At 42.6% G+C, this 24,873-nt stretch overlaps 1 protein-coding gene and 1 long non-coding RNA gene across 11 annotated transcripts in view; both read left to right on the top strand.

Moving 5' to 3' along the window:
- LOC126994411 (potassium voltage-gated channel protein eag-like) overlaps nucleotides 1–24,873 on the top strand; it is a 159,633-nt gene that overhangs the window by 93,074 nt on the left and 41,686 nt on the right. For 8 of the 10 annotated variants that reach the window (XM_050853776.1, XM_050853741.1, XM_050853725.1 and 5 more), the window contains exons 5-6: nucleotides 8,623–8,637; nucleotides 20,718–20,846. In XM_050853776.1, coding sequence (XP_050709733.1) covers nucleotides 8,623–8,637; nucleotides 20,718–20,846 — 144 coding nt within the window. The remainder of the gene's footprint in view (nucleotides 1–8,622; nucleotides 8,638–20,717; nucleotides 20,847–24,873) is intronic. The other 2 variants (XM_050853768.1, XM_050853750.1) reach the window with 1 other exon arrangement.
- Nucleotides 22,004–23,124, top strand: LOC126994468 (uncharacterized). Its single transcript, XR_007749161.1, has 2 exons — nucleotides 22,004–22,227; nucleotides 22,358–23,124. It is a non-coding gene; the product is annotated as an uncharacterized LOC126994468 (long non-coding RNA).

Raw genomic sequence — 24,873 nt, 5'->3', positions numbered from 1 at the left:
ATGGGTTCTCTCTCTCTCTCTCTCTCTCTCTCTCTCTCTCTCTCTCTCTCTCTCTCTCTCTCTCTCTCTCTCTCTCTCTCTCTCTCTCTCTCTCTCTCTCTCTCTCTCTCTCTCTCTCTCTCTCTCTCTCTCTCTCTCTCTCTCTTGACTTTCTTTCCTTTCTCTCCCTTTGTTCTCTCTCTCTCTCCACTCCTTCGTTATCTCCTATTTTTCCTCCTTAATCTTTCCTCCTCCTCTTCCTCCTCCTCCTCCTCCTCCTCCTTCTCTCTCTCTCTCGCTCTCGCTCTCTCTCTCCCACGCCGCATAATGGAGCAGTAATAATGTCATCTTTTCTTCCCAATTCTTTACGTTGTTTTTGGTAGCAGTAATTTCTTCATTCTTAGTTTACATCGATTTAGGGAAGTTTTTGGCGATTTTTGAAGCATAAGGAATTTTTTATGGTGTTTCATTATTATGGTTTACTTATTCTTCATGTTTTCTTGTTATTTATTTTACATATTTTGTTTTCATCAGTTCACGTCGTTTTGGGTAATTTGGTGGCACTGTCTGATTCATAAAAAAAACATCCTCTTTCATCACTATTACGTCATTTTATTATTATTATTATTTTTATGGTTCTTCGTGTCGTCAAATGCTCTGTCTTCCTTTTTTTTATAACGTCACTTTTTATAACTTCTTCATAACTTCTAATAACGTCACTCTTGTTATGTTTGCTTGCGCGGTAACGACACACCATCATCTTTATTCCTTGTCTCGTTTTTATTTATCTCTCTTTTAACTATAATTCAAACATCTTTCCAATCAATCCGCATTCTTGTACACCAGGCCAAAAAAGTATCTTCACTATTTTAACGACATGTGTTTATCTTTCATTTGTTATCTGACTTTCTAATTCTGATTTTGTTTTCCTTTCTTTACTTTCTTTTCAATCCCTCCAATCAATTCCAGTCCTTGTTCATTCGGTCAGTAAAGTATCGTCACCATGTTAACGTCACACGCCTTCATTAAATCGCGCTAACAGGTCATTAACGATAATTATACACGCGGAACACATGACGTCCCTCTCTCCCCCTAATTAATGAACCGCCAGTCATTAGGGGCGCCATTACACTGTTGCCTCATCATTAACGCACTCAAGAACAAGTCATTAGCGGCCGTCATTAAGTTCCTGTCTAATAACTACACATTCAGGATTATTAATACAAGAAAGAGAAATTAAGAACGCTATGTAACTCCTCTGATCATTATGAGTCTGCCATTATAGTTGTTCTTTGTTTCGATTAAGTCATTAGGGATCCTCGTTCTAACCTTACTTGATAATTAAAACACTAAATAGCATCCCTTTATTAACGTTCTTATACGGGCAAGTTACCAAAGCTCCTGAATACACTACTTTATGTTCATTAATATACTCAAGATCAATATCAAGTTGTATATTATTAAAATCTTCCCTCTTTTTTCTCTTTCTTATTCATTTTGTCTCCCATTCATCCACCTCTTCCCTTCTCCTCTTTTCCTTCCCTCTATCCCGTCTTCCCTACTATCTTCCTCTTCCTTCTCCCCTTCCACTCTCCCTTCCACTCTCCCTTCCATCCTCCCTTCTTTCCCTACTCTTGATGACCTTGTTTCCCTAAGTTGGTTGTATTCCGGTCACTGAAAAACACACATACAAAACTTTTCATCATAAGCTTCAACATAATTTTAACATGATTATTTTGTACCACTTGAATCACTATAGATCTTTATTACCTTCATTTCTGGTCATTAGTAAATACAGCTTATGATAAAAAGACAGTTTAGTTATAATAATTCACCACAGATTTTCATTACAGCGTTTACCGAGCAATTAAGTCCCTAAACACCATTATGCCAAAATTTTCCGCGGTTAAACAAGTCATTAGGCCTCCTCATTAAATATCACCCCAGCAGTTAACACAAAAGATAATTAGAATACCATTTTTTATTTGTTCCAGTGTCATCAGGGACAATAATTACTTTTTTTGCTATTATATTAAATGGTTCGTTAAAATGAACTTGTGAATCATCGTGTCTGAATTTAATAATCGCGAGTTGACCGTTTACTTATTTTTTTATCGTGTGTGAAGATACTTTTTGTTGCTGCTGTACAGACTAGTAAAGACCATTATCATTGGATATGTGAAAAAAATATCTTATTCATAATCGTGTATCAGTTCAATATTCGTGAGTTAACTTTATATATTTATTTTCATCGTATGTGAAGATACTTTTTGTTGCCGCTGTGCAGACTGGTAAAGATTATTAACTTACTAAATGGTTCGTTAAAATGAGGTTATTAATATCATGCATCAGTATATTATCCAGAATTCCCCTTTATTCATTTATTTTCTATCGTGTGGGAGCATACTTTTTGTTACCACTGTACAGACTATTAAAAACTTATTAATATCGTGCAACAGTGTAGTCTTCGTGAGTCCCTTTTATTTACTTTTTTATTGTGTGTGTAGATACTTTTTGTTGCCAATGGACAAACTGTAAAAAAATAATATCGTGCATCAATTTTACATCCATGAGCTCCTTTTATTTACTCATTTCTTATCGTGTGTGTAGATACTTTTTTTTGCCACTGTACAAAATGACGGAAGGCGGGGAAGGGGAGGGGGAGGAGGAAGGGAGTGCTCGTGTACAGTCCAAGCGGGAACCACCCAATCACCCCCTTAGCCGTAGTTAGCGCTAATAATACCTGCCATAAACATTCAAACCTGTATTAAACCTGTACTAACTATAAATAGGCTTAAAATTATTATAGATTCTGACCTCACAGTCTGCACTTAAGTCCCCCCCTCCCCTACCCCCATTTTCCACCCACCCCTCCCTGGCCAGACCCCCCACCCCCCACCCCTCCCTTACCCAATACCCCCTACCCACCTCTCCCCTTCCCCTCTCCCTCAGCACGTAGGTAACCCCCTTCTCCCTTTTTTTACCTTCTCTTCCCTTTCAGTAAGACCACACAGGGAAAGGTTTAAATAGGACCTAGTCCCCCTTTCTCCCTTTTTCTCCCTCCCGTACCACCATCTCCCGCCCCGCAGCACGTAGGGTTACCCCTTCTCCCTTTTTTCACCTTCTCCTCCCTTTCAGTAAGACCACACAGGGAAAGGTTTAAATAGGAACTAGTCCCCTTTCTCCCTTTTTCTTTCCCCCCTAAAGTAAGCTCCCCCTGGTTCCCCTTGCATGTAGGTTCTCCCCGTCTCCCCTTTTTATCCTTCTCTCCCTTTCCTTTCGATAAGACTACAGAGGAAGGTTTAAATAGGAACTAGTCCCCCTTTCTCCCTTTTTTCTTTGCCCCTTAAAGTTAACTCCCTCTGGTCCCCCTTGCATGTAGGTCTCCCCCCCTCCTCCCTTTCCTTCTTTCCTTTTCCTCCAGTTTCACTTTCATTTGTATCAATAATAAAAAGTATATGTATTAGACTTATAATAGTTTATAACTTTTTTACCTCCCTTTCCTCAAGATAAGTAGATTTCTTCCCTTTCCTTCCCTTTCCTTTTTCCTCCCCTTAACTTTCTCTCCCCTTTCCTTCCTTTTCCTCTCCCCTCCCCTCTTTTTTACTCACAATTTCTCCTTTTTCCTTTCTCTCCCCCGTCTTTCCTTTACCTGAACTATAGACCTTCCCTTCCCTCCCCTTCCCTTCCTTTTCCTTTCATTCCCTTCCTCTCCCTTCCCTTCCTCTCTCCCTTCTACTTTTACCTAAACTAGATATCTTTCCTTTCCCTTTCCTTTCCTTCCTCTCCCCTTTCCTACCTTTTACCTAAATTATATACCTTCCTTCCTTCCCTTTTCCTTTCATTCCCTTCCTCTCTCCCTTCAACTTTTACCTAAACTAGATCTCTTTCCTTCCCTTTCCTTTCCTTCCCTCTCCCCTTTCCTACCTTTACCTAAATTATATACCTTCCTTCCTTCCTTTTCCTTTCATTCCCTTCCTCTCCCTTCCCTTCCTCTCTCCCTTCTACATTTACCTAAACTAGATCTTTTTCCTCTCCCTTTCCTTTCCTTCCTCTCCCTTTCCTGTTTCACCTAAACTATATACCTTCCTTCCTTCCTTTTCTTTCATTCCTTATCTCCATTCCCTTCCTCTCTCCTTTCTACTTTTACCCTAAACTAGATATCTTTCCTTTCCCTTTCCTTTCCTTCCTCTCCCCTTTTCCTACCTTCTTCAATTTCCTAAACCATATACCTTCCCTTCCTTCCTTTCCTTTTCTTCATTCTTTCCTCCCCTTCCCTCTCCTCTCTCTCCCTTCTACTTTTTACTTGAACTAAATATCTTTCCTCCCTTTCTTTCCTTCCGCTTCCCTCTCCTGCCTTTTACCTGTCTCCCCTTGAACGTTACTCACCTCTCTGAACACCTGATGAGACTCTAGTTACCTGGTCCATGGTCACCTGAGAGTGTTAGCTGCCTGTCTTGTGTTTAAAAGGTCCCAAGCTAGGTGAATCTTGATCTAAATATTTGAACTGCATTTCTACTGTATTTCAGATTACTGGTAATTCTAATCTATCATTCATCTATCTATTCATTCATCTATCTGTCTCTGTCCCTCCCTTTTTACCCCTTCTCCCTCCCCCTCCCTCTCTTCTCTCTCTTATTATCTCTCTCTCCCTTCTAGTCTGGTTCTTTCCTTCTCTGTCCCCTTCTCCTCCTTTACACTCTTCTTCTCCTCCCTCTCCCTCTCTTCCTTCTTTTTTTCCTTTCTCTCCTCCTCCATATTTACCATTTTCTCTCTTTTTCCATTGTCTTTGTCTCACTCCTTGATTTTCTCTCTCTCTCTCTCTCTCTCTCTCTCTCTCTCTCTCTTACTCCATTTCTGTTCTTCTTTTTCCCTTCCTTTTTTTTTCCCTCTCCCCAGTTTCCTCTCCTCTCAGTTTTGCTTTCCTTTCCCTTTTCCCTTTTCTAAGCTACCTTCCCCCTCCATCAGTTTCCTTCCCCTTTCCTCCTCTTTTTCTTTCTTTTTTTTTCCTTCCTTGCCTTCCTTTCACCTCCTCTCCCCCAAATCTCCTCTTCATTTCTATTTTTCTTCCTCTTTCCTCACTCCTTTCCTTTTTTCCCTCCTCGCTCTATTTTCACTCCTCCCTCTCAAATCTCCCTTCACTTCCATTTTCTTCCCCTTTCCTCACCCTTTCCTTTTTTCCTCCCTCGGTTTCATTTTCACCCCCCTCTCAAATCTCCCTTCACTTCCATTTTTCTTCCCCTTTCCTCCCCCTTTTCCTTTTTTCCTACCTTAGTTTCCCTTTCACCTCCCTCCCAAATCTCCCTTCCCTTTCATTGTTCTTCCCCTTTCCACCCCCTACCCTTTTTTCCTTTCTCAGTTTTCCTTTAACCTCCCTCTCAAATTTCCCTTCCCTTAGTTTTTTTCTCCTTTCCTCCGACTTTCCTCTCCCTTTCCCTTCTTCAATGTCCCTCCAACACCCCCTCTTTCCCTCCCCCTCCCCTTCCACCTTTCATTTTTTCCTCTCACCTTCCCTCTCACTTCCCTTCCCCTTCCCTCCTTTTCTTCCCTTTTCCTCCCCTTTCCTTTCCCTCTTACTTTCTATCGTCACCCCCCTCCCCCCCTTCCCCTTCTCCCCTGGCGTGACATATTAGGTGGCGGGGTGCAGTGTGTCCAGCCTCAGGTGTGCAGGGAATTTTGAACTCCTAGTCCTTCCTTTGCCCAATATCAGCCAGATGTGTCAGGCCTGCGCTGCCCCTCCTCCCCTCCCTTCCCAGGTCCGCTTCCCTTCCTTCTTATTTCACGCCCTCCCTCTTTTTTCTCTTTCTGCTTCTGTTTCTCTCTCTTCCCTGTGTGATAGTTTAGTCCTCTCTCTCCTCTTCTCTCTCTCTCTCTCTCTCTTCTCTCTCTCTCTCTCTCACTCTCTTCTCTCTCTCTTCTCTCTCTCTCTCTCTGAAGGTCTTCTCCTCCTCCCTTCCTCCCTCCTTAGTGAGCTTTATACTATCGAACCACGCCTTTTTTAGTGCGCTCCTGTCTCCCCTTCCTCCCTTCCTCCTCTCTCCTCCCTCTCTATCTTGTCTCTCCTTCCTCCCTATCCCACCTCCTTTCTTTTTCCTTCTTTTCATTTTTCTCCTCTTTCTCCAGATTCACCTTTTCTTGCTCTCCTCCTCCCTCCTCCTATTCATCTTTCTCTCCCTTCTTTCTCCTTATTTTCTCTCTCCTTCCATCTCTCCCTTTTCTCCCATCTCCTCTTTCTATTCTCCTTCTTACCTAACTGTTGCTACTTTCTTTTACGTTTCCTCTTCTTTCTCTCTCTTCCTTCTCCTTCTCCTGTCTTCCCTGTCTCTTTCTTCTTCTTCCTTTCCCTCTCCATCTCTCCTTCCTCCTTTCTACACTCTTCTTCCTTTCTTTTTTCTCTCCTTTTTCTTCCTTTTCTTTCTCCACTCTTTCCTCATTTCCTGTTTTCCCCTTTCATCCCATCCTCTTTCTCCCTCCCTCTCCCCCTCTCTTTCGCACCTTCTTCCCTGTCTTTCTACTACTTCTCCTTCCCCTCCTCTTCCTCCCTTCTTCTTTCTCCCCCTCTCTTTCTCCCTCCCTCTCCCCCTTTTGCTGCCCACTACTTCAGGGCTTCTGCCTCTTACCCTCCCTTGCAGATACTACAGATGTTTTTGGCCTGGCAAGCAAGAGTCAAACAACGGTAATTATCTTGCCTGAACTCTTTCCTAATGAGACCCCCCACTTCTTGCCACTTCTGATTCACCCCCACCCCCCTCATACCCTGCCAAAGCTGTAATGCAGTAAGACTCTCTGTACGCATGTGCAGCAGGGTGGGATGGTGGCAGGGTGGTGGTGGTGATGGGTTCTCTACTCTGTATACAAGTGGCACCCCCTCCCCCCTCCCCCTTCCCTCCGTTGCTCCCTCCTCTCCTCTTCCCCTCCCTTCCCTCTCTCCCTCCTACCCCACGTCCTACCCACGCTCACGCCTCTGAGATATAAGTTTCAGTAAAGCAAAAAATGAAAAACGAAAAAGAAATGACCCTAACTTTACTCGAACTGTCTCCCCCTATCCCCTACCCCCTTTATATCCATGGGCGTGGTGTTGGGTGGGCGGAGGGTGCAGAAGCAGATGGTCGGCATGCTACCACTCCCAAGCCTGTATGGTAGATTGCCGAATGCAGGAAGGCTCTCCTCCCCCTCCACCACTCCCTATACCCCTCCCTCCCCTCCCTCCCTCCCACTTAGCACTCCCTCTCCTCTCTCTCCACTTCCCTTCACTGCCCCCCTGCTAGAGAACGTATTAAATAAGATGTATTTGTCTTTGCATGAGAAAGAGAGAAAAGAACGAATCGAAAGAGAGAATGATGTTTGGAAGTGGTAAAGAAGAGAGAGGGAGAGAAAAGAGAGATAAGGAGAGAAAAAACACTTAGAAAAACATAGATAGTGCAGCTTGCACCTGTGCTTTAGAGAGAAAGAAGAAGAAAAGGAATGAATTAAAAAGAGAATGTGTTTTAAGGGGTAAAGAGAAGGAGAGAAGAAGAGAGAAAAGAGAGAGATAAGGAGAGGAGAAAACACTTCCAGAAAAACATAGATAGTGTAGATGTATTTGTAAGTTTGTACAGAAAGAAGAGAAAAGAATGAATTATTAAAGAGAGAATATGTGTGTTTTAAGGAAGAAGAGAGAGGGAGAGAGAAAGAGAGATAAGGAGAGGAGGAAAACACTTCTAGAAAACATAGATAGTGTGTAGATATATTTTGTGCTTTTGCATGAGCAGTAAGAGGAGAAAAAGAACGAATGACTAAAAAGAGAGAATATGTAGTCTGGTAAGGGTAAAGAAGGATTTACGAAAGGAGAGAAAAGAGAGAGATAAGAGAGAGATAAGGAGAGGAGAAAACACTAGAAAACATAGGATAGCGTGTAGCTGAATTGTATTTTAAGCTTTCAGAGAAAAAGAAGATAAAAGAATGTGATTAAAAAGAGATTAGAAAAATATATGACACTGTTTAAAGTGAAGAGAAGAGCCAAAGGGGGGAGAGAGAAAAGAGAGAGAGGAGGAGAAGAGAAACAACCAGAAACATAAATAGTGTAGATATATGTTTCAGGGTATGAGAAAAAGAGAAAACTGGGAGAATGTAAGTGACAGAGAGAGAGAGAGAGATATATATATATATATATATATATATAAATATGATTGCAAATATTTGAAATTGGCATAAGAGGAAGAGAACAAGGTATGATAGAGCAGAAAAAATCAGTAAAAAATCATTAAGTCACCTGATAAAAATGAGTAAAGGAAAGAAGATAAGTAGGAGGAGGAGGAGAAAAAAAAGGAGGAAACATAAAGGAAATATATAGGAGAAATAAAGTAAAAAAATCATTGTAAAGTGAGAAAAATGGTAATAGACAAAAATAAATGTAATAAAGGATAAATGAAAAAGAGGAGGAGGAGGAGGGAGGAGGAGGAGGAGGAGGAGAGAGCTGTAAAATTACTTCAGCACAAGGGCTCTGCCCTGCCGCCCCAGCATGTCCCTGGGCGGTGCAGGGGCTGGGGTGGGGTGTCCTAAAGTCCTGGGGGTGTAGTGTACAGTGTCGCCATGCCCCTGCCCCTGGCGTCCCCCCTGGCGGCCGTTTCCAGACACCAATCTTGGCCCATATTCTCTCCACAGACAGCGGATTGCCAGGTAAAGAGGTTTTGAGCAACCCACTCACTCTTTTATCTCTCTCTCTCTACCTCACCTCTACTTGCCCTCCTGGTACCTGCCACCTTGCCTTACTCTGATTTTGCATCTACCTGGCTGAACTGCTCTATCTCCCTCCCTGCTTGCTTCCCTTCCTCTCTATCTTAATCTCACTTATCTCTACTTGCCTCCTGTACCTGTCACCTTGCCTTACCTTACCTTACCTGACGAACTGCCATTCTCCTGCTTGCTTCCCTCCTCTCTCTTATCTTAATCTCACTCTACCTCTACTTGCCCTCCTGTACCTGTCACCTTGCCTTACCTTACCTTACCTTACCTGCCGAACTGCTCATCTCCTCCTGCTTGCTTCCTTCCTCTATCTTAATCTCACCTCTTTCAAGGCTCTCTTTTACCCATCTTCCACCTTTGCCTTCCTGCCTCTCTCCCTTACCTTACCTCACCTGCCTACTCCAAGTGTCCTTCCCTTACCTTCCTTTCTCTCTTGTACTCTATCCCACTCACGCCCTCACCTTACCTTCCTGCCTAATTGCTTACTTCTTTTCTATACCTGATTGCTTCTTCCTGCTCTTAATCTTACCTCTTTATCTCTAATTTCTTTTTTAATTTCCACCTGTACCTACCTTACCTTAACTTACCTTACCTGCCTCCTACCTGTCTGCTTCCTCACATATCTCTCTTTTGATTTGTTTCAGGTGTTCCTTTATCTGCTTTCTTTTATCTTTTCTCCTTTCTATCTGTCATTTTTTTCAAACTATTTACCTTTCCTACCTTTTAATCAAGCCTTGTCCTTCCTTCCTTCCTTTTTTTTCTTCTCCTTCTTTCTTTCCTTCTTTCCTCCTCCTTTCTTTTTCTTTTTTTCCTTCCTCCTTTTCCTTCCATTCTTCTTCCTTCCTTTCTCTCTTCCTACCTTCCTTTTCTTTTTTTTCTTCTTTTCTCTGTCCCTTTATTCACTCTTTCCTTCCTTCCTTCCTCCTTCCTTCCTTCCTTCTTTTTTCTTTCCTCTTACATAACGCCTCCTTATTTTCCTCCTCGCTCCACTCCACCTCCTCGCCTCCAATTGCTTCCTCCACTCTGACACGCCGATGAGTGAGGTATGGACGCCTCCTCCACTCCCCCTCTCCACCTCCCCCTCCACTCCACCTCCCTCCACCACCGTCACCAAGCAGACTTTGAGCTTCCACCATCACAAATTAATCTTCCTCCTCCCTCCTCCTCCTCCCTCCCTCCTCCTCCTCCTCTCCTGATCCTACTCCTCCTGGTCCTCCTCCTCCTCCTCCTCCTCCTCCTCCTCCCTCCTCCTCCCGCCCTCCTCCTCCTCCTCCCTCCAATCTCACGGGTTACTTTACCCAGAGCTAAGGATCTCTTTTAATTAGTTATTACCTGGTGCCTAGCCTACCTGTGCTCTCTCCTCTCTCTCTCTCTCTCTCTTCTTTTTCTCTTTTTCTTCTTTTTCTTCTACTCTTCTTTCTTCTTTTCTTCTTTTTTCTCGTATTCTTCCTCTTCCTCCTTCTATTCTCCCATCTATATCTTCCTCACCTCCTTCCACCTCTTCCTCTTTCCAATCTAACTCCTCTTCACCCCATCTTCTTCCTCCTCCTCCCTCCTTTCTCCTTCTCTCCTCCTCCTCCTATTACTGTTCCTCCTCCTTTTGGTCAATTTCCACCAATGCCCCTTCCTCCTGCTCCTTCCTTCCCACTGAACCTCTTCGCTTACCCCTCCTCCCCTTCCTCCTCTTCATCCTCCTCCTCCTGCTCCTGCTCCTTCCCCCACCAGCAGGGTCGACGGCTCCTGCTCCTCCCCTGCTGTAGACGCCTGCCATAGCTCTTAGAATGTTGAGATGAGACCCCTTCTATTTTACGAGCACCAGTGTTTTCCGGTTTTGTGTACTGTATACACCAGGAATGTATCTAACCCTACCTGACCTACCTAAAATGATCTAAATCCACTCTTACCTTATCCTAATTACTCACTTCTTACCCTACCCAAGAATGATCTAACCACCTTACCTTTTATCCTAATTACCCTACCCAAGAATGATCTAAACTCACCAATTTTATCCTGATTCCTCATCTTCCTAACCCTACCAAGAATGATCTGTAAACTTACCTTACCTTATCCCATTCATCTACCTTTCCTTGATTCCTACCCAGGAATGTATCTAACCTACCTGACCCACCCAAGAATGATCTAAACCCACCAGCCCATCCTGATTCCCTTTACTCTTCCTAACCCTACCCAAGAATGATCTAAACCCACCTTACCTTATCTCTAATTACTCTTACTCTTCTCATCTTACCCAGGAATGTATCTAACCCTGCCTAACCTACCCAAGAATGGTGTGTGTGTGTGTGTGTGTGTGTGTGTGTGTGTGTGTTCCTATCCCTGGTCCTATGTACATGTCAACACAGCTGCTATTAGACGGCTAGAAAAACAAAACAACAGTACATTAATAATAATAATAATAATAATAACAATAATAATAATAATAATAATAATAATAATAATAATAATAGTAATAATAATAATAATAATAATAATATACAGGTGGTGATTGGTAAGATGGTGGTGGATAGGGTGCCAGGCGTGGTGTTGCCAAACGTCCCCCGGGCAGTATGATAAAGGTGTAGGCACGTTAATTAGACCCTTTAATGAGCTGGTTTGTTAATGTGCCATCATTGTTACCTTCCTCCACCCTCCTCCTATGATTCTCAGCTCTACACACATCAAATTCACTATTCTTGTTCCGCCTTTATCCACATTAACTGGCGAAGAAGCTCCTGCCCCTCCGGCTATCCACTAATAAGATTTAACCTTCCTCACATCCATCAGTCACAGGACGAGTTGCAGAAGGAGTGGCTAGTTTGTGGGATAGCTATGATAAGGGACTTTAAAGAAAAGAGGAGTTACCTTTCAATAGCATCCACCAATGAGATTTAGCTTACCAAAGCTCTCCACCAATCATAGGCTGAGTTGGAGAATGTGGGCGGCCAGCTTGTGGATTTGTAGCCAATGATATGGAATTATAGATAGAGAGGGGAGTGGAATTACCTTTCTGAAATAGTACCCACAAAATAAGATTTAGCCTGTCAGAGCGTCCACCTTAATCACATGCTGACTTGGAGTTGAGGGGCGTGGCTTAATGGTGAGGGGGTGAGCTTATTCGCCCGGTTATCGTGGGAATGAGGGGTAGTCCTCATGTTAGGGTATGAGGGGTTAGTGTTATGTTCAGATACTTTCTTTCAATTCACCACCAACATCACCACCGACACCATCATCACCACCTTCAATCCATCATCATCACCTATCATTTTCCTTTAGTTTTTTCCTAGACGTATGTGAATTCACGTTGACTATAACAAACGAACACACACACACACACACACACACACACACACACACACACACACACACACACACACACACACACACACACACACACACACACACACACAATACACATATATTGGCATTATTAATTTCCTTTCACTTTCTTCTCTTTCTTCTTCTCTCGCCTCTAAAACATTTTCAGTGAACGGCGTTTTTAAAGAGGACGAAAAAAGGAAGAACCCCTGAAATGTCTCCAGATCATAGGAACCTGACAATAAAGGGAAAGAAAACGAGACAGGAAAACCGGGAAAAAGAAAGATGCTTCAAGGCCTTTTTTTTCCTTCAAAACTTTATAACGAACCAGAAAAAAATAGGAAGAAAAAAAATAAAGAAAACGCGTAAACCCACTCTGGAAAAAATAATATCACGCCAGACGCCAAAGAATAATAGATGAAAAACAAGAAACAAAAGGAAAAAAAGAAAGGAAAAATAGCAATAGAGATTCAGCTATACGTGAACTCTCTCAAAAAATTAAAAAAGCAAAACTTACCTGAAAAAAATATCACGCAAGCACACCAAAGAATAATAATGGGAAAGAAAGAAAAAAAAAAAAGAAAAAGGGAAAAATAATAATAGATTCAGCTTAGAACGAACCACCAAAAACAAAGCAACAAAAAAGCGAAACTTCCCGGAAAAAAAAATCGCCAGAAACTCAAAGAATAATAGAGAAAAAAAAGGATAAAAGCGAGAGGATGAATTATGAATTATAATAAAGAGACTCAGCTTGTACTCACAAGACGTTGTTTGATTTCCTTCCCTCCCTCCCCATCACTCATCCTCCCTTCCATCACCATCCTCCTCCTCCCTATCGCCATCCCCTTCCCCCCTTTCCATCACCATCCCCCTCCTCCTCCCTCATCGCCATCCCCCTTCCCCCTTTCTTCCATCACTCATCCCCCTCCCTCCTCCCTATCGCCATCCCCTTCCACCTCTCCTTCACCATCCCTCTTCCTCCCTCCCCATCCCCTTCCTCCCTCTCCCTCCAGTAAAAAAGAAGTCGAAAATAAAAGCCTGTTTCTTCTACACAGCCGTTTTCAAAGGTTGGAAAGAGGAAAAAGGACTGACATGGAAAAAGGGACGAAAAGTGAAGAAATGGCTGAAAAGTGAAAAATGAAGAGGTTGAAATGGGAAAAGACGGACTGAAGAGTGGAAACCAAGGGACTGAAAAGTGAAGGATAAAAGAAAAGTTGAAAAGTGAAAATGAAGAGTTGGAAAGGGAGCAAAGACGGGACTGACAAGTGAAAAAAAGTGACTGAAAAGGAAAAAATATGTAAATGAAAGTCAGAAAGGAAAACGGAACTGGAAAAAAGAAAAAAAGGCAAGAAAATGAAGGTCTAAAAGGAGAAGAAAAAGGATTAAAAAAGGATAAGAGCAAGCTAAGGAAATAGGGATAAGAGAGAGAGAGAGAGAGGAGAGAGAGGGAGAGAGAGAGAGAGAGAGAGAGAGAGAGAGAGAGAGAGAGAGAGAGAGAGAGAGAGAGAGAGAGAGAGAGAGAGAGAGAGAGAGAGAGAGAGAGAGAGAGAGAGAGAGAGAGAGAGAGAAAGGAAAGCAGAAAACAGACAGAGAAAGAGGGAAGGGAAAAGGGAATAGAGAGAAGGGGAACAGAAGAGACAGAGAAGAATGAGAGGGAAAAAGGGAATAGAGATAAGACAGAAAGGAGAAACAGGAGAGAGACAGAAAGGAAAGAGGAAAGGAAAAGGAATAGAGAAAGAAGGAAGAAGAGAGCAAAGAGGAAAGAGGAAGGGAAAAAAAGGGAATAAAGACAGAAAAGAAGAACAGGTAGAGAAACAGAAAAGGAAAGAGGAAAGGAAAAAGGTGAATAGGGGAGAAAGAAAGAGAGAGAGAGGGAAACAGGAGACGGTGTGACAGGACAAAGACGAACCAAAAAACAGGAAAACAAGCAGCAATACTATATCTTGGAAGCTTACAAGTCACGAACCATTTTCCCCGGCTCCGTTAATCCACATCAGGCCAAGCAGACAACGAGATTAGTTGAAGCGAGGAGACGGAGGAAGGGAGGCTGAGAGAGGGGGGGAGGAGAGAGGATGCTGAGGATGGAGATGGAGAGAGAGGAAGGAGAGGAGAAGGGAGAGGAGAGGAGGTATTAAGTGGAAGCTGAAGGATGGGGAAGGAAATGGAAGGATGCTGAGAGAAGGCTGAGGAAGGAAGGGAAGGAAGGAAAGGGAGATGAGGGATGCAGGGAGAGAGAGAGTGAGAGAGAGGGGAGAAAAGGGAAGGAGAGAGAGGCAAATTGAAGGAAGCTAAGGAAGGGAAGGGAAGGAGAGAAGGCTGGGAAGGAAGGAAAGAGGCAAGAAGAGTTTGAGTAGGAAGGGAAGGAAGGGTGCAGAGGAGCCTGAAAAGGAAAGGAAGGGAAGGAAGGAAGGAAGGGAAGGAAGGGAAGGTGAAAGGCACAAATGAAGCTGGGAAGAAAGGGGTAGAAAGAACAGAGAAGGGAAGAGAAAGGAAGGAAGGGAAGGAAGGAAGGAAGGCAGGCTAGTGGAGGAAGAATATGACAAGGAGAGTAGTGAAAGAGAGAAGGAGGAGGAGGAGGAGGAGGAAGAGGAGGATGTAGGGATGCTGTTAAAAGGAGATGAAAAGGGAGATGAAAGGAGACTACTGAGGGGGGAGAAATAGTGATGCTGTGAGAAAATGGAGATGAGGAGGAGATGAAGAAAGAAAAGAAGAAAGAAAGAGAACCAAAGGAAGAAGAGGGAAGTGCCATGGAAAGAAAGACGAGAAAGAAACAGGATGAAAAAGAGGAAGGAGGAAAAGAAGAGAGGAAAGAAAGGAAAAAAAAGAAAGAATGGAAGAAAAGAGAAGGAAGGAATTAGAGAGAGATGCTGTGAAGATGAAGAAAAACAAGAAGAGAAAAAAGAAAACAGAAAACAAAAAATAAACAAAAAAAAAGAGAGGAGGAAGAAAACAGGAAGAGAGAAAGATTGAAGCAAGAAAAATAAATAAACAGGGAGATGAAGAGGAAGAAGAAGAGGAGGAGGAGGAGGAGGAGGAAGCTGAGGGGAAGAAAGACAAGAGGAGGGGAGGAAGAAGGGGAGGAGGGAGGGTAGGAGGAGGGGGGGGCATTCCCCAAAGGATACATAAAAGTCTCTTCACATTCCTCGTCGTCTCAACTTGGCCCATTTAGGAGGAGGAGGAGGAGGAGGAGGAGGAGGAGGAGGAACAAAGATAAAAAAAAGATAAAAAGAGGTGAAAAATATGACTAAGATGATGATGAAGGTGATGATGATGATGAGAAGGAGGAGGAGGAGGAGGAGGAGGAGGAGGAGGAGAAAGAAAACAACGAGAACAAGAAAAAAACAAAAACAACAAGAAGAGGAGGAAGAGAAAAACGATGCAAGAGAACAAAGGAAGAAAGAAAAAGAACGAAAAGGAGAAGAAGGAGAAGGAAAAGGAAGAGGAAGAGGAAAAGAAGAATGGAGAAAACTTAACCAACAAAGAAAGGACACTCCAAAAACAACCTCCTCCTCTTCCTCTTCCTCTTCCTCCTCTTCCTCCTCCTCTACAGGTGTTCAGAGGTATAGGTGAGTCAGTTAGGCATCAACAGGTAAGGAGAAAGAGGAAGAGGAAGAGGGAGAGGAGGAGGAGGAGGAGGAGGAGGAGGAGGAGGAGGAGGAGGAGGAGGAGGAAGAGGCGCCGGTGCAACCCTCCTGTTTCATCACCTTTAAGCCGGAACACACACACGCACACACACACACACACACACACACACACACACACACACACACGGATAGGTAGATAGATACATGACTGACTGATTGAGAGATAGATAGAGGAAATAGATAAATACAACAAACTAACATAGGCCTATAGTCTCAAGCACTTCGAGGCCTATTACACACCCATATTTGACAAGGCTTCGGTGGAGGTTGCGTTAGTGTTTCCATGGGTAGATTTATGAGCCTAGTGATCGTCTTGTCATAGTTAGCTGCCGTCGTTTTAACATAGGCCTATAGTCTCAAGCATTTCTAAGCCTACACACCCATATTTGACAAGGCTTCGGTGGAGGTTGCGTTAGTATTTCCATGGGTAGATTTATGAGCCTAGTGATCGTCTTGTCATAGTTAGCTGCCGTCGTTTAAACATAGGCCTATAGTCTCAAGCGTTTCTAAGCCTACACACCCATATTTGACAAGGCTTCGGTGGAGGTTGCGTTAGTGTTTACATGGGTAGTTCTGTGAGCCTAGTGATCGTCTTGTCATAGTAAGGTGCCGTCGGTTTCTTTGTCATTTTCTTAAACGCTTCCTCTTCCTCTTCCTCTTCCTCTTCTCCTTCTCCTCCTTTTTGTTCTTCTTCTTTCTTTCTTTGTTCTCTTGCACCATCTTTCTCTTCCTCCTCTTCTTCTTGTTCTTGTTTTTTCTTGCTTTCGTTGTTTTGTTTTTCTTCTTTCTCTTCATCATCACCATCATCATCATCATCATCATCTTAGTCATATTTTTCACTTCTTTTTTTTTTTCCTCGTCCAAGCACACATAATTGACAAGGCTTTCGTCGGAGTTCCAGGCATTCCTATGGATAGTTTTATGAGCCTGGTGGTAGTTTGACCCTTCCTCTATATCATGAACCTAATAACCCTCGTCCAAGCACACATAATTGACAAGGCTTTCGTAGGATTTCCGGGCATTCCCATGGGTAGTTTTATGAGCCTCGTGGTAGTTTGACCCTTCAACTATACCATGAACCTAATAATCATCGCCCAAGAACACATAATTGACAAGGCTTTCGTAGGATTTCCGGGCATTCCCATGGGTAGTTTTATGAGCCTCGTGGTAGTTTGACCCTTCAACTATACCATGAACCTAATAATCATCGCCCAAGAACACATAATTGACAAGGTTTTCGTAGGAGTTCCAGGCATTCCCATGGGTAGTTTTATGAGCCTGGTGGTAGTTTGACCCTTCAACTATATCATGAACCTAAAAATCCTCTCCCAAGTACACGTATTTGACAAGGTTTTCGTGGGAGTTCCAGGCATTCCCATGGGTAGTTTTATGAGCCTGGTGGTAGTTTGACCCTTCAACTATATCATGAACCTAATAAAACACTCATGGGGACCTGTTTGACCTCCTTTTTGACCTTTAGATATAGTTAATGTGAGAGGAAGGATAACAATACCGGCTTCCGTCTTAACAATGAGGGACATCTCTTAGTGACGGAGAGCTTGGAATACAACAAAGGCGAAGGACATTTTAAAGCTGCAGTTGGTTTCTGGTTTATCAATGCCGGACATCTCTTAGTGAAGGAGAGAAAAGAAATGGAAGGAATGACCCCGAAACAGGAGGAAAGAATGAAAAGAGGAAGAAGTAAAAACAGGAAGAAAAGGAAAAAAATTAGGATATATAGAAATGCAGGAAACAGAAAGCTTATTGGGTTATTAAGAGGTTGAAGAAGAGAAGGGAAAAGAAAGAAAGAGAAAGCTCCGAAACAGGAAGAAAGAATGAAAAGAGGAAGAAGAAAACAGTAAAGAGAGGAAAAAACGAGGAAATATGGAAATGCAGGCAACAAACTTTATTGTCTTATTAAGAGGTTGAAGAAGAGAAGGGAAAAGAAAGAAAGAGAAAGCTCCGAAACAGGAAAAAAGAACGAAAAGAAGAAAAAAACAGGAAAGAAAGGAAAAAATGAGGAAATATGGAAATGCAGGAAACAGAAAACTTATTGGGTTATAGGAGATTGAAGAAGAGAAAAGGGAAAAAAAGGCTCCGAAACAGAAAGAAAGAACAAAGGAAAAAAACACAGGAAAAGAAAAGAAAATAATGAGAAAATATGGAAATGCAGGCAACAGAAAGCTTATTGGGTTATTAAGAGGTTGAAAAAGAGAAACGAATAGAAAGAAAGAAATGGCTCCAAAACAGAGAAAGAACGAAAAGAGGAAGAAAAGAAAACAGGAAAGAAAAGAAAAATGAGGAAATATGGAAATGCAGGCAACAGAAAGCTTACTAGGTTATTAAGAGGTTGACGAAGAGAATAGAAAAAGAAAGAAAAGGCTCCAAAACATTAAGAAAAGAACGAAAAGACGAAGAAAAAAACAGAAAAAAATGATAAAGTGAAGAAATATGGAAATGCAGGCAAGAGAAAATTCATTGGCTTCTTAAGAGGTTGAAAAGAGGAGGAAAGAAAGGAAGAAAAGAGGAAGAAAAGAGGAAGGAAAGAGAACGAAAGGGACACAAGCTAACCTACAACAACGTGACACCTTTCCCTCCCCCCCAACACACACACACACACACACACACACACACACACACCTGTTACAATCCTTCGCTCAGGTGGACAGGAAAGGAAAGAGAGGAAAGAAAAAGCGACATGAAGAGAGATGAAATGAAAGAAGATAAAACGAACGAAGAAAACAAGATAAAACAAAGATAGAAGACAGGAAGAACCAACGGGGAACTTACTAACCTAACACTACATCACGAAAAGAAGGAAGGAAGGAAAAAGAAGAAAAGGAAGGAAGAAAACAGCGAACAAAGAAAGAAAAGATAAAAGTAGGAAAGAAAAGGAAGAAAAAAGGAGAAAAGGAAGAAAGAAAAGACCTAACAAAGAAAGAAAGTATTAAAAAAGTAAGATAAAAGGAAGAAAAAAGTAGAAAAGGAAGGAAGAAAACAGGAAGCAAAGAAAGAAAAGATAGAAGTAAGAAAGAAAAGGAAGAAAGGAAGAAGAAAAAAGGAGAAAAGGAAGAAAGAAAACAGGAAACAGAGTGAAAAGATAAAAGAAAGAAAGAAAGAAGGAAAAAAAAAGTAGAAAAGAAGTAGAAAAGGAAGAAAGAAAACAGGAAACAGTGAAAAGATTTAAAGAAAGAAAGAAAAAAGGATGAAAAAGTAGAAAAGGAAGAAAGAAAAGAAGAAACAGAGTGAAAAGATAAAAGAAAGAAAGAAAGAAGGAAGAAAAAAGTAGAAAAGAAGTAGAAAAGGAAGAAAGAAAACAGGAAACAGAGTGAAAAGATTAAAAGAAGAAAAAGGATGAAAAGTAGAAAAGGAAGAAAGAAAACAGAAAACAGTGAAAAGATTAAAAGAAAGACAAAAGGATGAAAAAGTAGAAAAGGAAGAAAGAAAACAGGAAACAGAGTGAAAAGATTAAAAGAAAGAAAGAAAAAAGGATGAAAAAATAGAAAAGGAAGAAAGAAAACAGGAAACAGTGAAAAGATAAGAGAAAGAAAGAAAAAAGGATGAAAAAGCAGAAAAGGAAGAAAGAAAACAGGAAACAGTGAAAAGACAAACCAAAACAAAGTAAAAAACAAAACAAGGAACACACCCTCTAACCTAACACCACATCCCACATCCCACCTTCCACCTCACCTCCACCACCTGTTCCACCCTTCGCTCAGGTGGACAGGTGGGTGAAGGTTAATTATGGCGTGCGTGTGGCCAGGTGGCGTCCCAGGTGGAGCAAATTACAGGTGGCCAGGTACTGCGTTGCCATGGGGACGGGGCGCTCGATACCCCCTACCCCCTACCCCCTTATCCTCGCCCTTTAACCCCCCCCCCTCCTAATTTGGTCTACTTTCTCGCAGTCCCCCCCCTTCCACCCTTCTCGCCACCCCCCCCCCCCCTCCCACGAAGACTTAGTAGAGGTCACGTGACTTGTGTTATGAATTTAGGTATGTAGGTTGTCGTAGTGAAGATGTTTCTGCTACTACTGCTACTGCTACTACTACTACTACTACTACTACTACTACTACTACTACTACTACTACTACTACTACAAGGATACATACTAATATAAGATTTCAAGGAGGTCAGCTTAGTTAGTCTTCATCTGTAATTTCTACCAATAAATCTATTACTATTACTACTACTACTACTACTACTACTACTACTACTACTACTACTACAACCACTACAGCCTCCCATACACACATACTTAACCTACTAAATACACAAATGACATACTTAATCAGGGTATCTTTCCATCACTCGCTCATTAACAGGTCATTAGTGGTGTGACTGAGGACCCACAAAGAAATTAAGGGCGAGAAAAAGAGTGATTAACAGGTAAACCCAAAATAGGATCCTAATGACCAAGAAAATCAAGGTTAATTACGGCCAACAGGTGAAGCGGAAAATAACACACCTGCCACTTACACCTGTCCTCCTCCTCCTCCTCCTCCTCCTCCTCCTCCTCTAACCCCAGTTACCTCAATGCTTCCCCTTATCTTCCCTTCCCAGGACCTAACACGCCAAAATCTCATTCCAGCAACCTTCCCCAGCCTTCCCCTTTCCTCCCCATCCCCTCCCAACACTCCCTCCTCCCTAACACCCCCACGATTATACTCCCTTCCTTTTCCTCCCCACACTTGCTTTCCTTCCCCAATGCACACACACACACACACACACATTCTGATATTACCGCACCTAATCAACATCTCCCCACTTCTATATCACCCCTACCTAAAGCACCCCTTACAGCCCTCAACACCCCCTTCACCACACCACAAAACACACTCAATAACACCCATACCACAATACCTTAGACCCTTTCCCCCATTCCTTACCTCCCCATATCCTTATCCACCCTAGCAAACGCACCCTTATACCCCAAACAGCACCCCGTCACCCTCCCCACCACCACCCCTGCCACTCCTACCTGTCCCTCCCCTCCAGATCCCTTTCCCGTCCCTCTCGGAGAAGATACTAACACCACTACCATTGTGACTTGCCTTGCAGGGACCCCACTATGGCTTCTCCTCCACATCGCCCCCATCAAGAACGAGAAGGACATCGTGGTGCTCTTCCTATGCACCTTCAGAGACATCACCGCCCTCAAGCAGCCCATCGAAGCGGAGGACTCAAGAGGTAAGAAATTAAGCGGTTGGAAAGGTGTGATAGGGTGGTGGAGAGGTTGGAAAAAGGTGGAAGATGAATGGGTATGTTAGTGAAGAGATTGAGTAGGTGGGAAGGCAAATTGATATGCTGGTGAGGAGGTTTAGATGAGGTAATGTGAAAGGAAGTTTGTTAAAGGTGGAAAGACAGGTACACGTTAATGAGGTTGACAGGATAAGGTGTTGGAATGGTGAATGCATATGCTGGTAAAGGGGTTGAGTACGTGAGGTTTTGGGAAGATAAATTGATATGCTGGTGAGGAGGTTTAGATGAGGTAATGTGAAAGGAAGTTTGTTAAAGGTGGAAAGACAGGTACAGGTTAATGAGGTTGACTAGATAAGGTGTTGGAATGGTGAATGCATATGTTGGTGAAGAGGTTGAGTAGGTGAGGTTTTGAGGAGGTTAGTTAGTAAAGAGGTTAGGATGAGATATTGGCAATAGATGGTGGTTAAGATGAGGTTGATGAGGTTTAGGTGAAGTAGATGAAGTGGGTGGGATTATGGGAAGGTAAATCGATATGTTGATAAAGAGGTTTATATGAGGTAATAGATGTTGGTAATAGGTTGGGTTCATGAGGTTTTAGAGGTGGGTTGAAATGTTGGTGTGAAGAGGTTGAGTAGGCGAGGTTTTGGGAAGGTAGATCGATATGTTGGTAGAGAGGTTTATATGAGGTAATAGATGTTGGTAATAGGTTGGGTTGATTAGGTTTTAGAGGTGGGTTGAAATGTTGGTGTGAAGAGGTTGAGTAGGTGAGGTTTTGGGAAGGTAAATCGATATGTTGATAAAGAGGTTTGGATGAGGTAATAGATGTTGGTAATAGGTTGGGTTGATTAGGTTTTAGAGGTGGATTGAAATGTTGGTGTGAAGAGGTTGAGTAGGTGAGGTTTTGGGAAGGTAAATCGATATGTTGATAAAGAGGTTTGGATGAGGTAATAGATGTTGGTAATAGGTTGGGTTGATTAGGTTTTAGAGGTGGATTGATACGTTGGTGAGAAGAGGTTGAGTAGGTGAGGTTTTGGGAAGGTAGATCGATATGTTGGTAGAGAGGTTTATATGAGGTAATAGATGTTGGTAATAGGTTGGGTTGATTAGGTTTTAGAGGTGGGTTGAAATGTTGGTGTGAAGAGGTTGAGTAGGTGAGGTTATGGGAAGGTAAATCGAAATGTTGGTAGAGAGGTTAGGATGAGATAATGCCAATAGATGTTGGTTAAGATGAGGTTGATGAGGTTTAGGAGGTAGATTGACTTGTTAGTGAAGAGGTTGAGTAGGTGAGGTTATGGGAAGGTAAATCGATATGTTGGTGGAGAAGTATAGATGAGATAATAAATGGTGATTAAGAGGTTGGGTTCACGAGGTTTAGGAAGTGGAATGAAACGTTGGTGTGAAGAGGTTGAGTAGGTGAGGTTTTGGGAAGGTAAATCGATATGCTGGTAGAGAGGGTTAGATGAGATAATAGATGGTGATTAAGGGGTTGGGTTCACGAGGTTTAGGAAGTGGAATGATACGTTGGTGTGAAGAGGTTGAGTAGGTGAGGTTATGGGAAGGTAAATCGATATGTTGGTAGAGAGGGTTAGATGAGATAATAGATGGTGATTAAGAGGTTGGGTTCACGAGGTTTAGGAAGTGGAATGATACGTTGGTGTGAAGAGGTTGAGTAAGTGAGGTTATGGGAAGGTAAATCGATATGTTGGTGGAGAGGGTTAGATGAGGTAATGTGAATGCAAGTTGTTTTTTTACAGCTAAAGAAACAGCTCAAGGGCAACCAAAAAAAGGGGTAAAAAAAAAAAGCCCGCTAATCGCTGTTCCCACAAAGACAAAAGTAATGAGCGGGCAAAAGAGAGGTCAATTTCGGGAGGTTGGTTCGGGAAGTTGGTTAATTAGCTGAGGCTTTGGAAAGGTGAACTGACGTGTTGGTTAGATTAAGAGGTAAGAGAATAGGTAGAGGATAGGTAGAGGATAGGTAGGGAAATGAGAGGGATAGTTAAGGACAGTTGGGACGGAACAAGGGATTTTTTATGTTTTTTTTTCACTCCAAACTGAAACTAGAATGAAACCAGATGTCGTATGAATTGGAACATGTATAGAACAGGAAGTGGGGAGATGGGAAGGGAAATGGAGATGAGGGGAAAAGGGGAGGAGAGGAAAAACGGGAGAAGAGAAAAGAATAGAAGAGAAAGGGAGAATACAGGAACAGGGGAGAAGAGAAAGAGAGGGGAGAATACAAGAGAAGGGAAGAAGAGGAGAATAAAGAATAGGAAAGAAGGGGAGAATACAGGAACAGGGGAGAAGAGAAAGAAAGGGGAAAACATAGGAAAAGGGGAGAAGAGAAAAAAGGGGAGAAGGGAAGAGGAAAGAATAGGAGAGAAGGGGAGAATACAGGAACAGGGGAGAAGAGAGAGAAAGAGGAGAATACAGGAAAAGGGGAGATAAAAAAAAGAGAAGAAGGGGAGAAAGGGAGAAAAGGGGAGGAGAGGAAAAATGGGAGAAGAGAAGAGGAAAGAATAGGAGAGAAGGGGAGAATATAGGAACAGGGGAGAAGAGAAATAAAGGGGAGAATAGCGGAAAAGGGGAGATAAAAAAGGGAGAAAGGGAGAGAAGGGGAGAAGAGGATTAGTGTGAAGGGGGGGAGGGAGGGGAAAGGGAGTGAACAGGTGATGGGATAACTAACACAAAAAAGGAAGGACAGGTAAAGGGAAAAGGTGGAATGTAATAACGGGAGATAATTAGTAACAGGTGAGAACGACAGGTGATAGGTTAATGACACACACGCACACACGCACGCACACACACACACACACACGATAGCAACACCCCAAGGTCACACTACACACACACACACACAACGCATTAACAACACAAAAACAAAAACAAACACATAAACATACAAAATAAACGACAACTCAGGGACACGCTCATTTAACGAAACTCATTTACCTGCGACTCATTTCCAGGTGATTACAGAGCTAAGTCACACTCCTCGGACGCGCAATTACAGCCAGGTAACGCCAGGTAGCACGGGATATTACCGCTGCCAGGTGTTGTCAGATATGCACAGGTACAGCTTGGGGCACCTTCATTTTCTTGGTTGCAGGAACAAAGGAAATGCAATGTAGGGCGTTGACAGGGATGGGAAGGGAGAGAAAGATGAAAAGTAGGGAGGGAAAGAGAAGGGAGGAAGTGGTAGGGAAAGGAAGGGAGATAGGATAGGGAAGGAAAGAGAAGAGAAGAGAAGGTAGGAAGAATTAGGGAAAGGATGGGGAAAAGGGCAAGGATGGAAGGGAAATAGGATAGGGAAGGAAAGAGAAGAGGAGAGAAGATAGGAATGGGTAGGGGAAGGAAAGGGGAAAGGGCAAGGATGGAGGGGAGATAGGATAGGGAAGGGAGAGAAAGACGAATAGGGAAGGAAAGAGAAGAGGAGAAAAGATAGGAAGGGGTAGGAGAGGGATGGGAAAGGGCAATGATGGAGGGGAAATAGGATAGGTGGAGGTTATGATAAGGAGGGAGAGGAAGGGAGAGAAAGACGAAGAATAGGGAAGGAAAGAGAAGAGGAAAGAAGATAGGAAGGGTTAGGGGAAGGAAGGGAAAAAGGGCAAGGATGGAGGGGAAATAGGATAGGTGGAGAAGGTTATGATAAGGAAGGAGGAGAAGGGAGAGAAAACAAAGATGTGTATGAATAGATAAAAGATACAGGTAAAACTTCAGGTATAAGAACACATACTGACACATATACATACCAACATTAACACATACTAACACAGACAACAGACACATACACAGATAGAAAAGAGACAGAGAAAAGGAGAGAGAAAGACACAGAAACACACGGAGGAGAGAAGAAAAGAGAAGAGAGAACAAAGGAAGGGAAGGAGAAAAGGAAAGGAAAAAAGTAGATAGATATAGATAGACAGATAGATAGATAGAGAGAGAAACACACAGACAAACACACATAAATAGACACAGAGAAGGAGAGAAGAAAAGAGAAGAGAGCACTAAAGGAGGG

The sequence above is a fragment of the Eriocheir sinensis genome, chromosome 7, assembly GCF_024679095.1.
Source record: "Eriocheir sinensis breed Jianghai 21 chromosome 7, ASM2467909v1, whole genome shotgun sequence".
Lineage (NCBI taxonomy): Eukaryota > Metazoa > Arthropoda > Malacostraca > Decapoda > Varunidae > Eriocheir > Eriocheir sinensis.
This window is presented reverse-complemented; position numbering and strand designations above follow the sequence as displayed.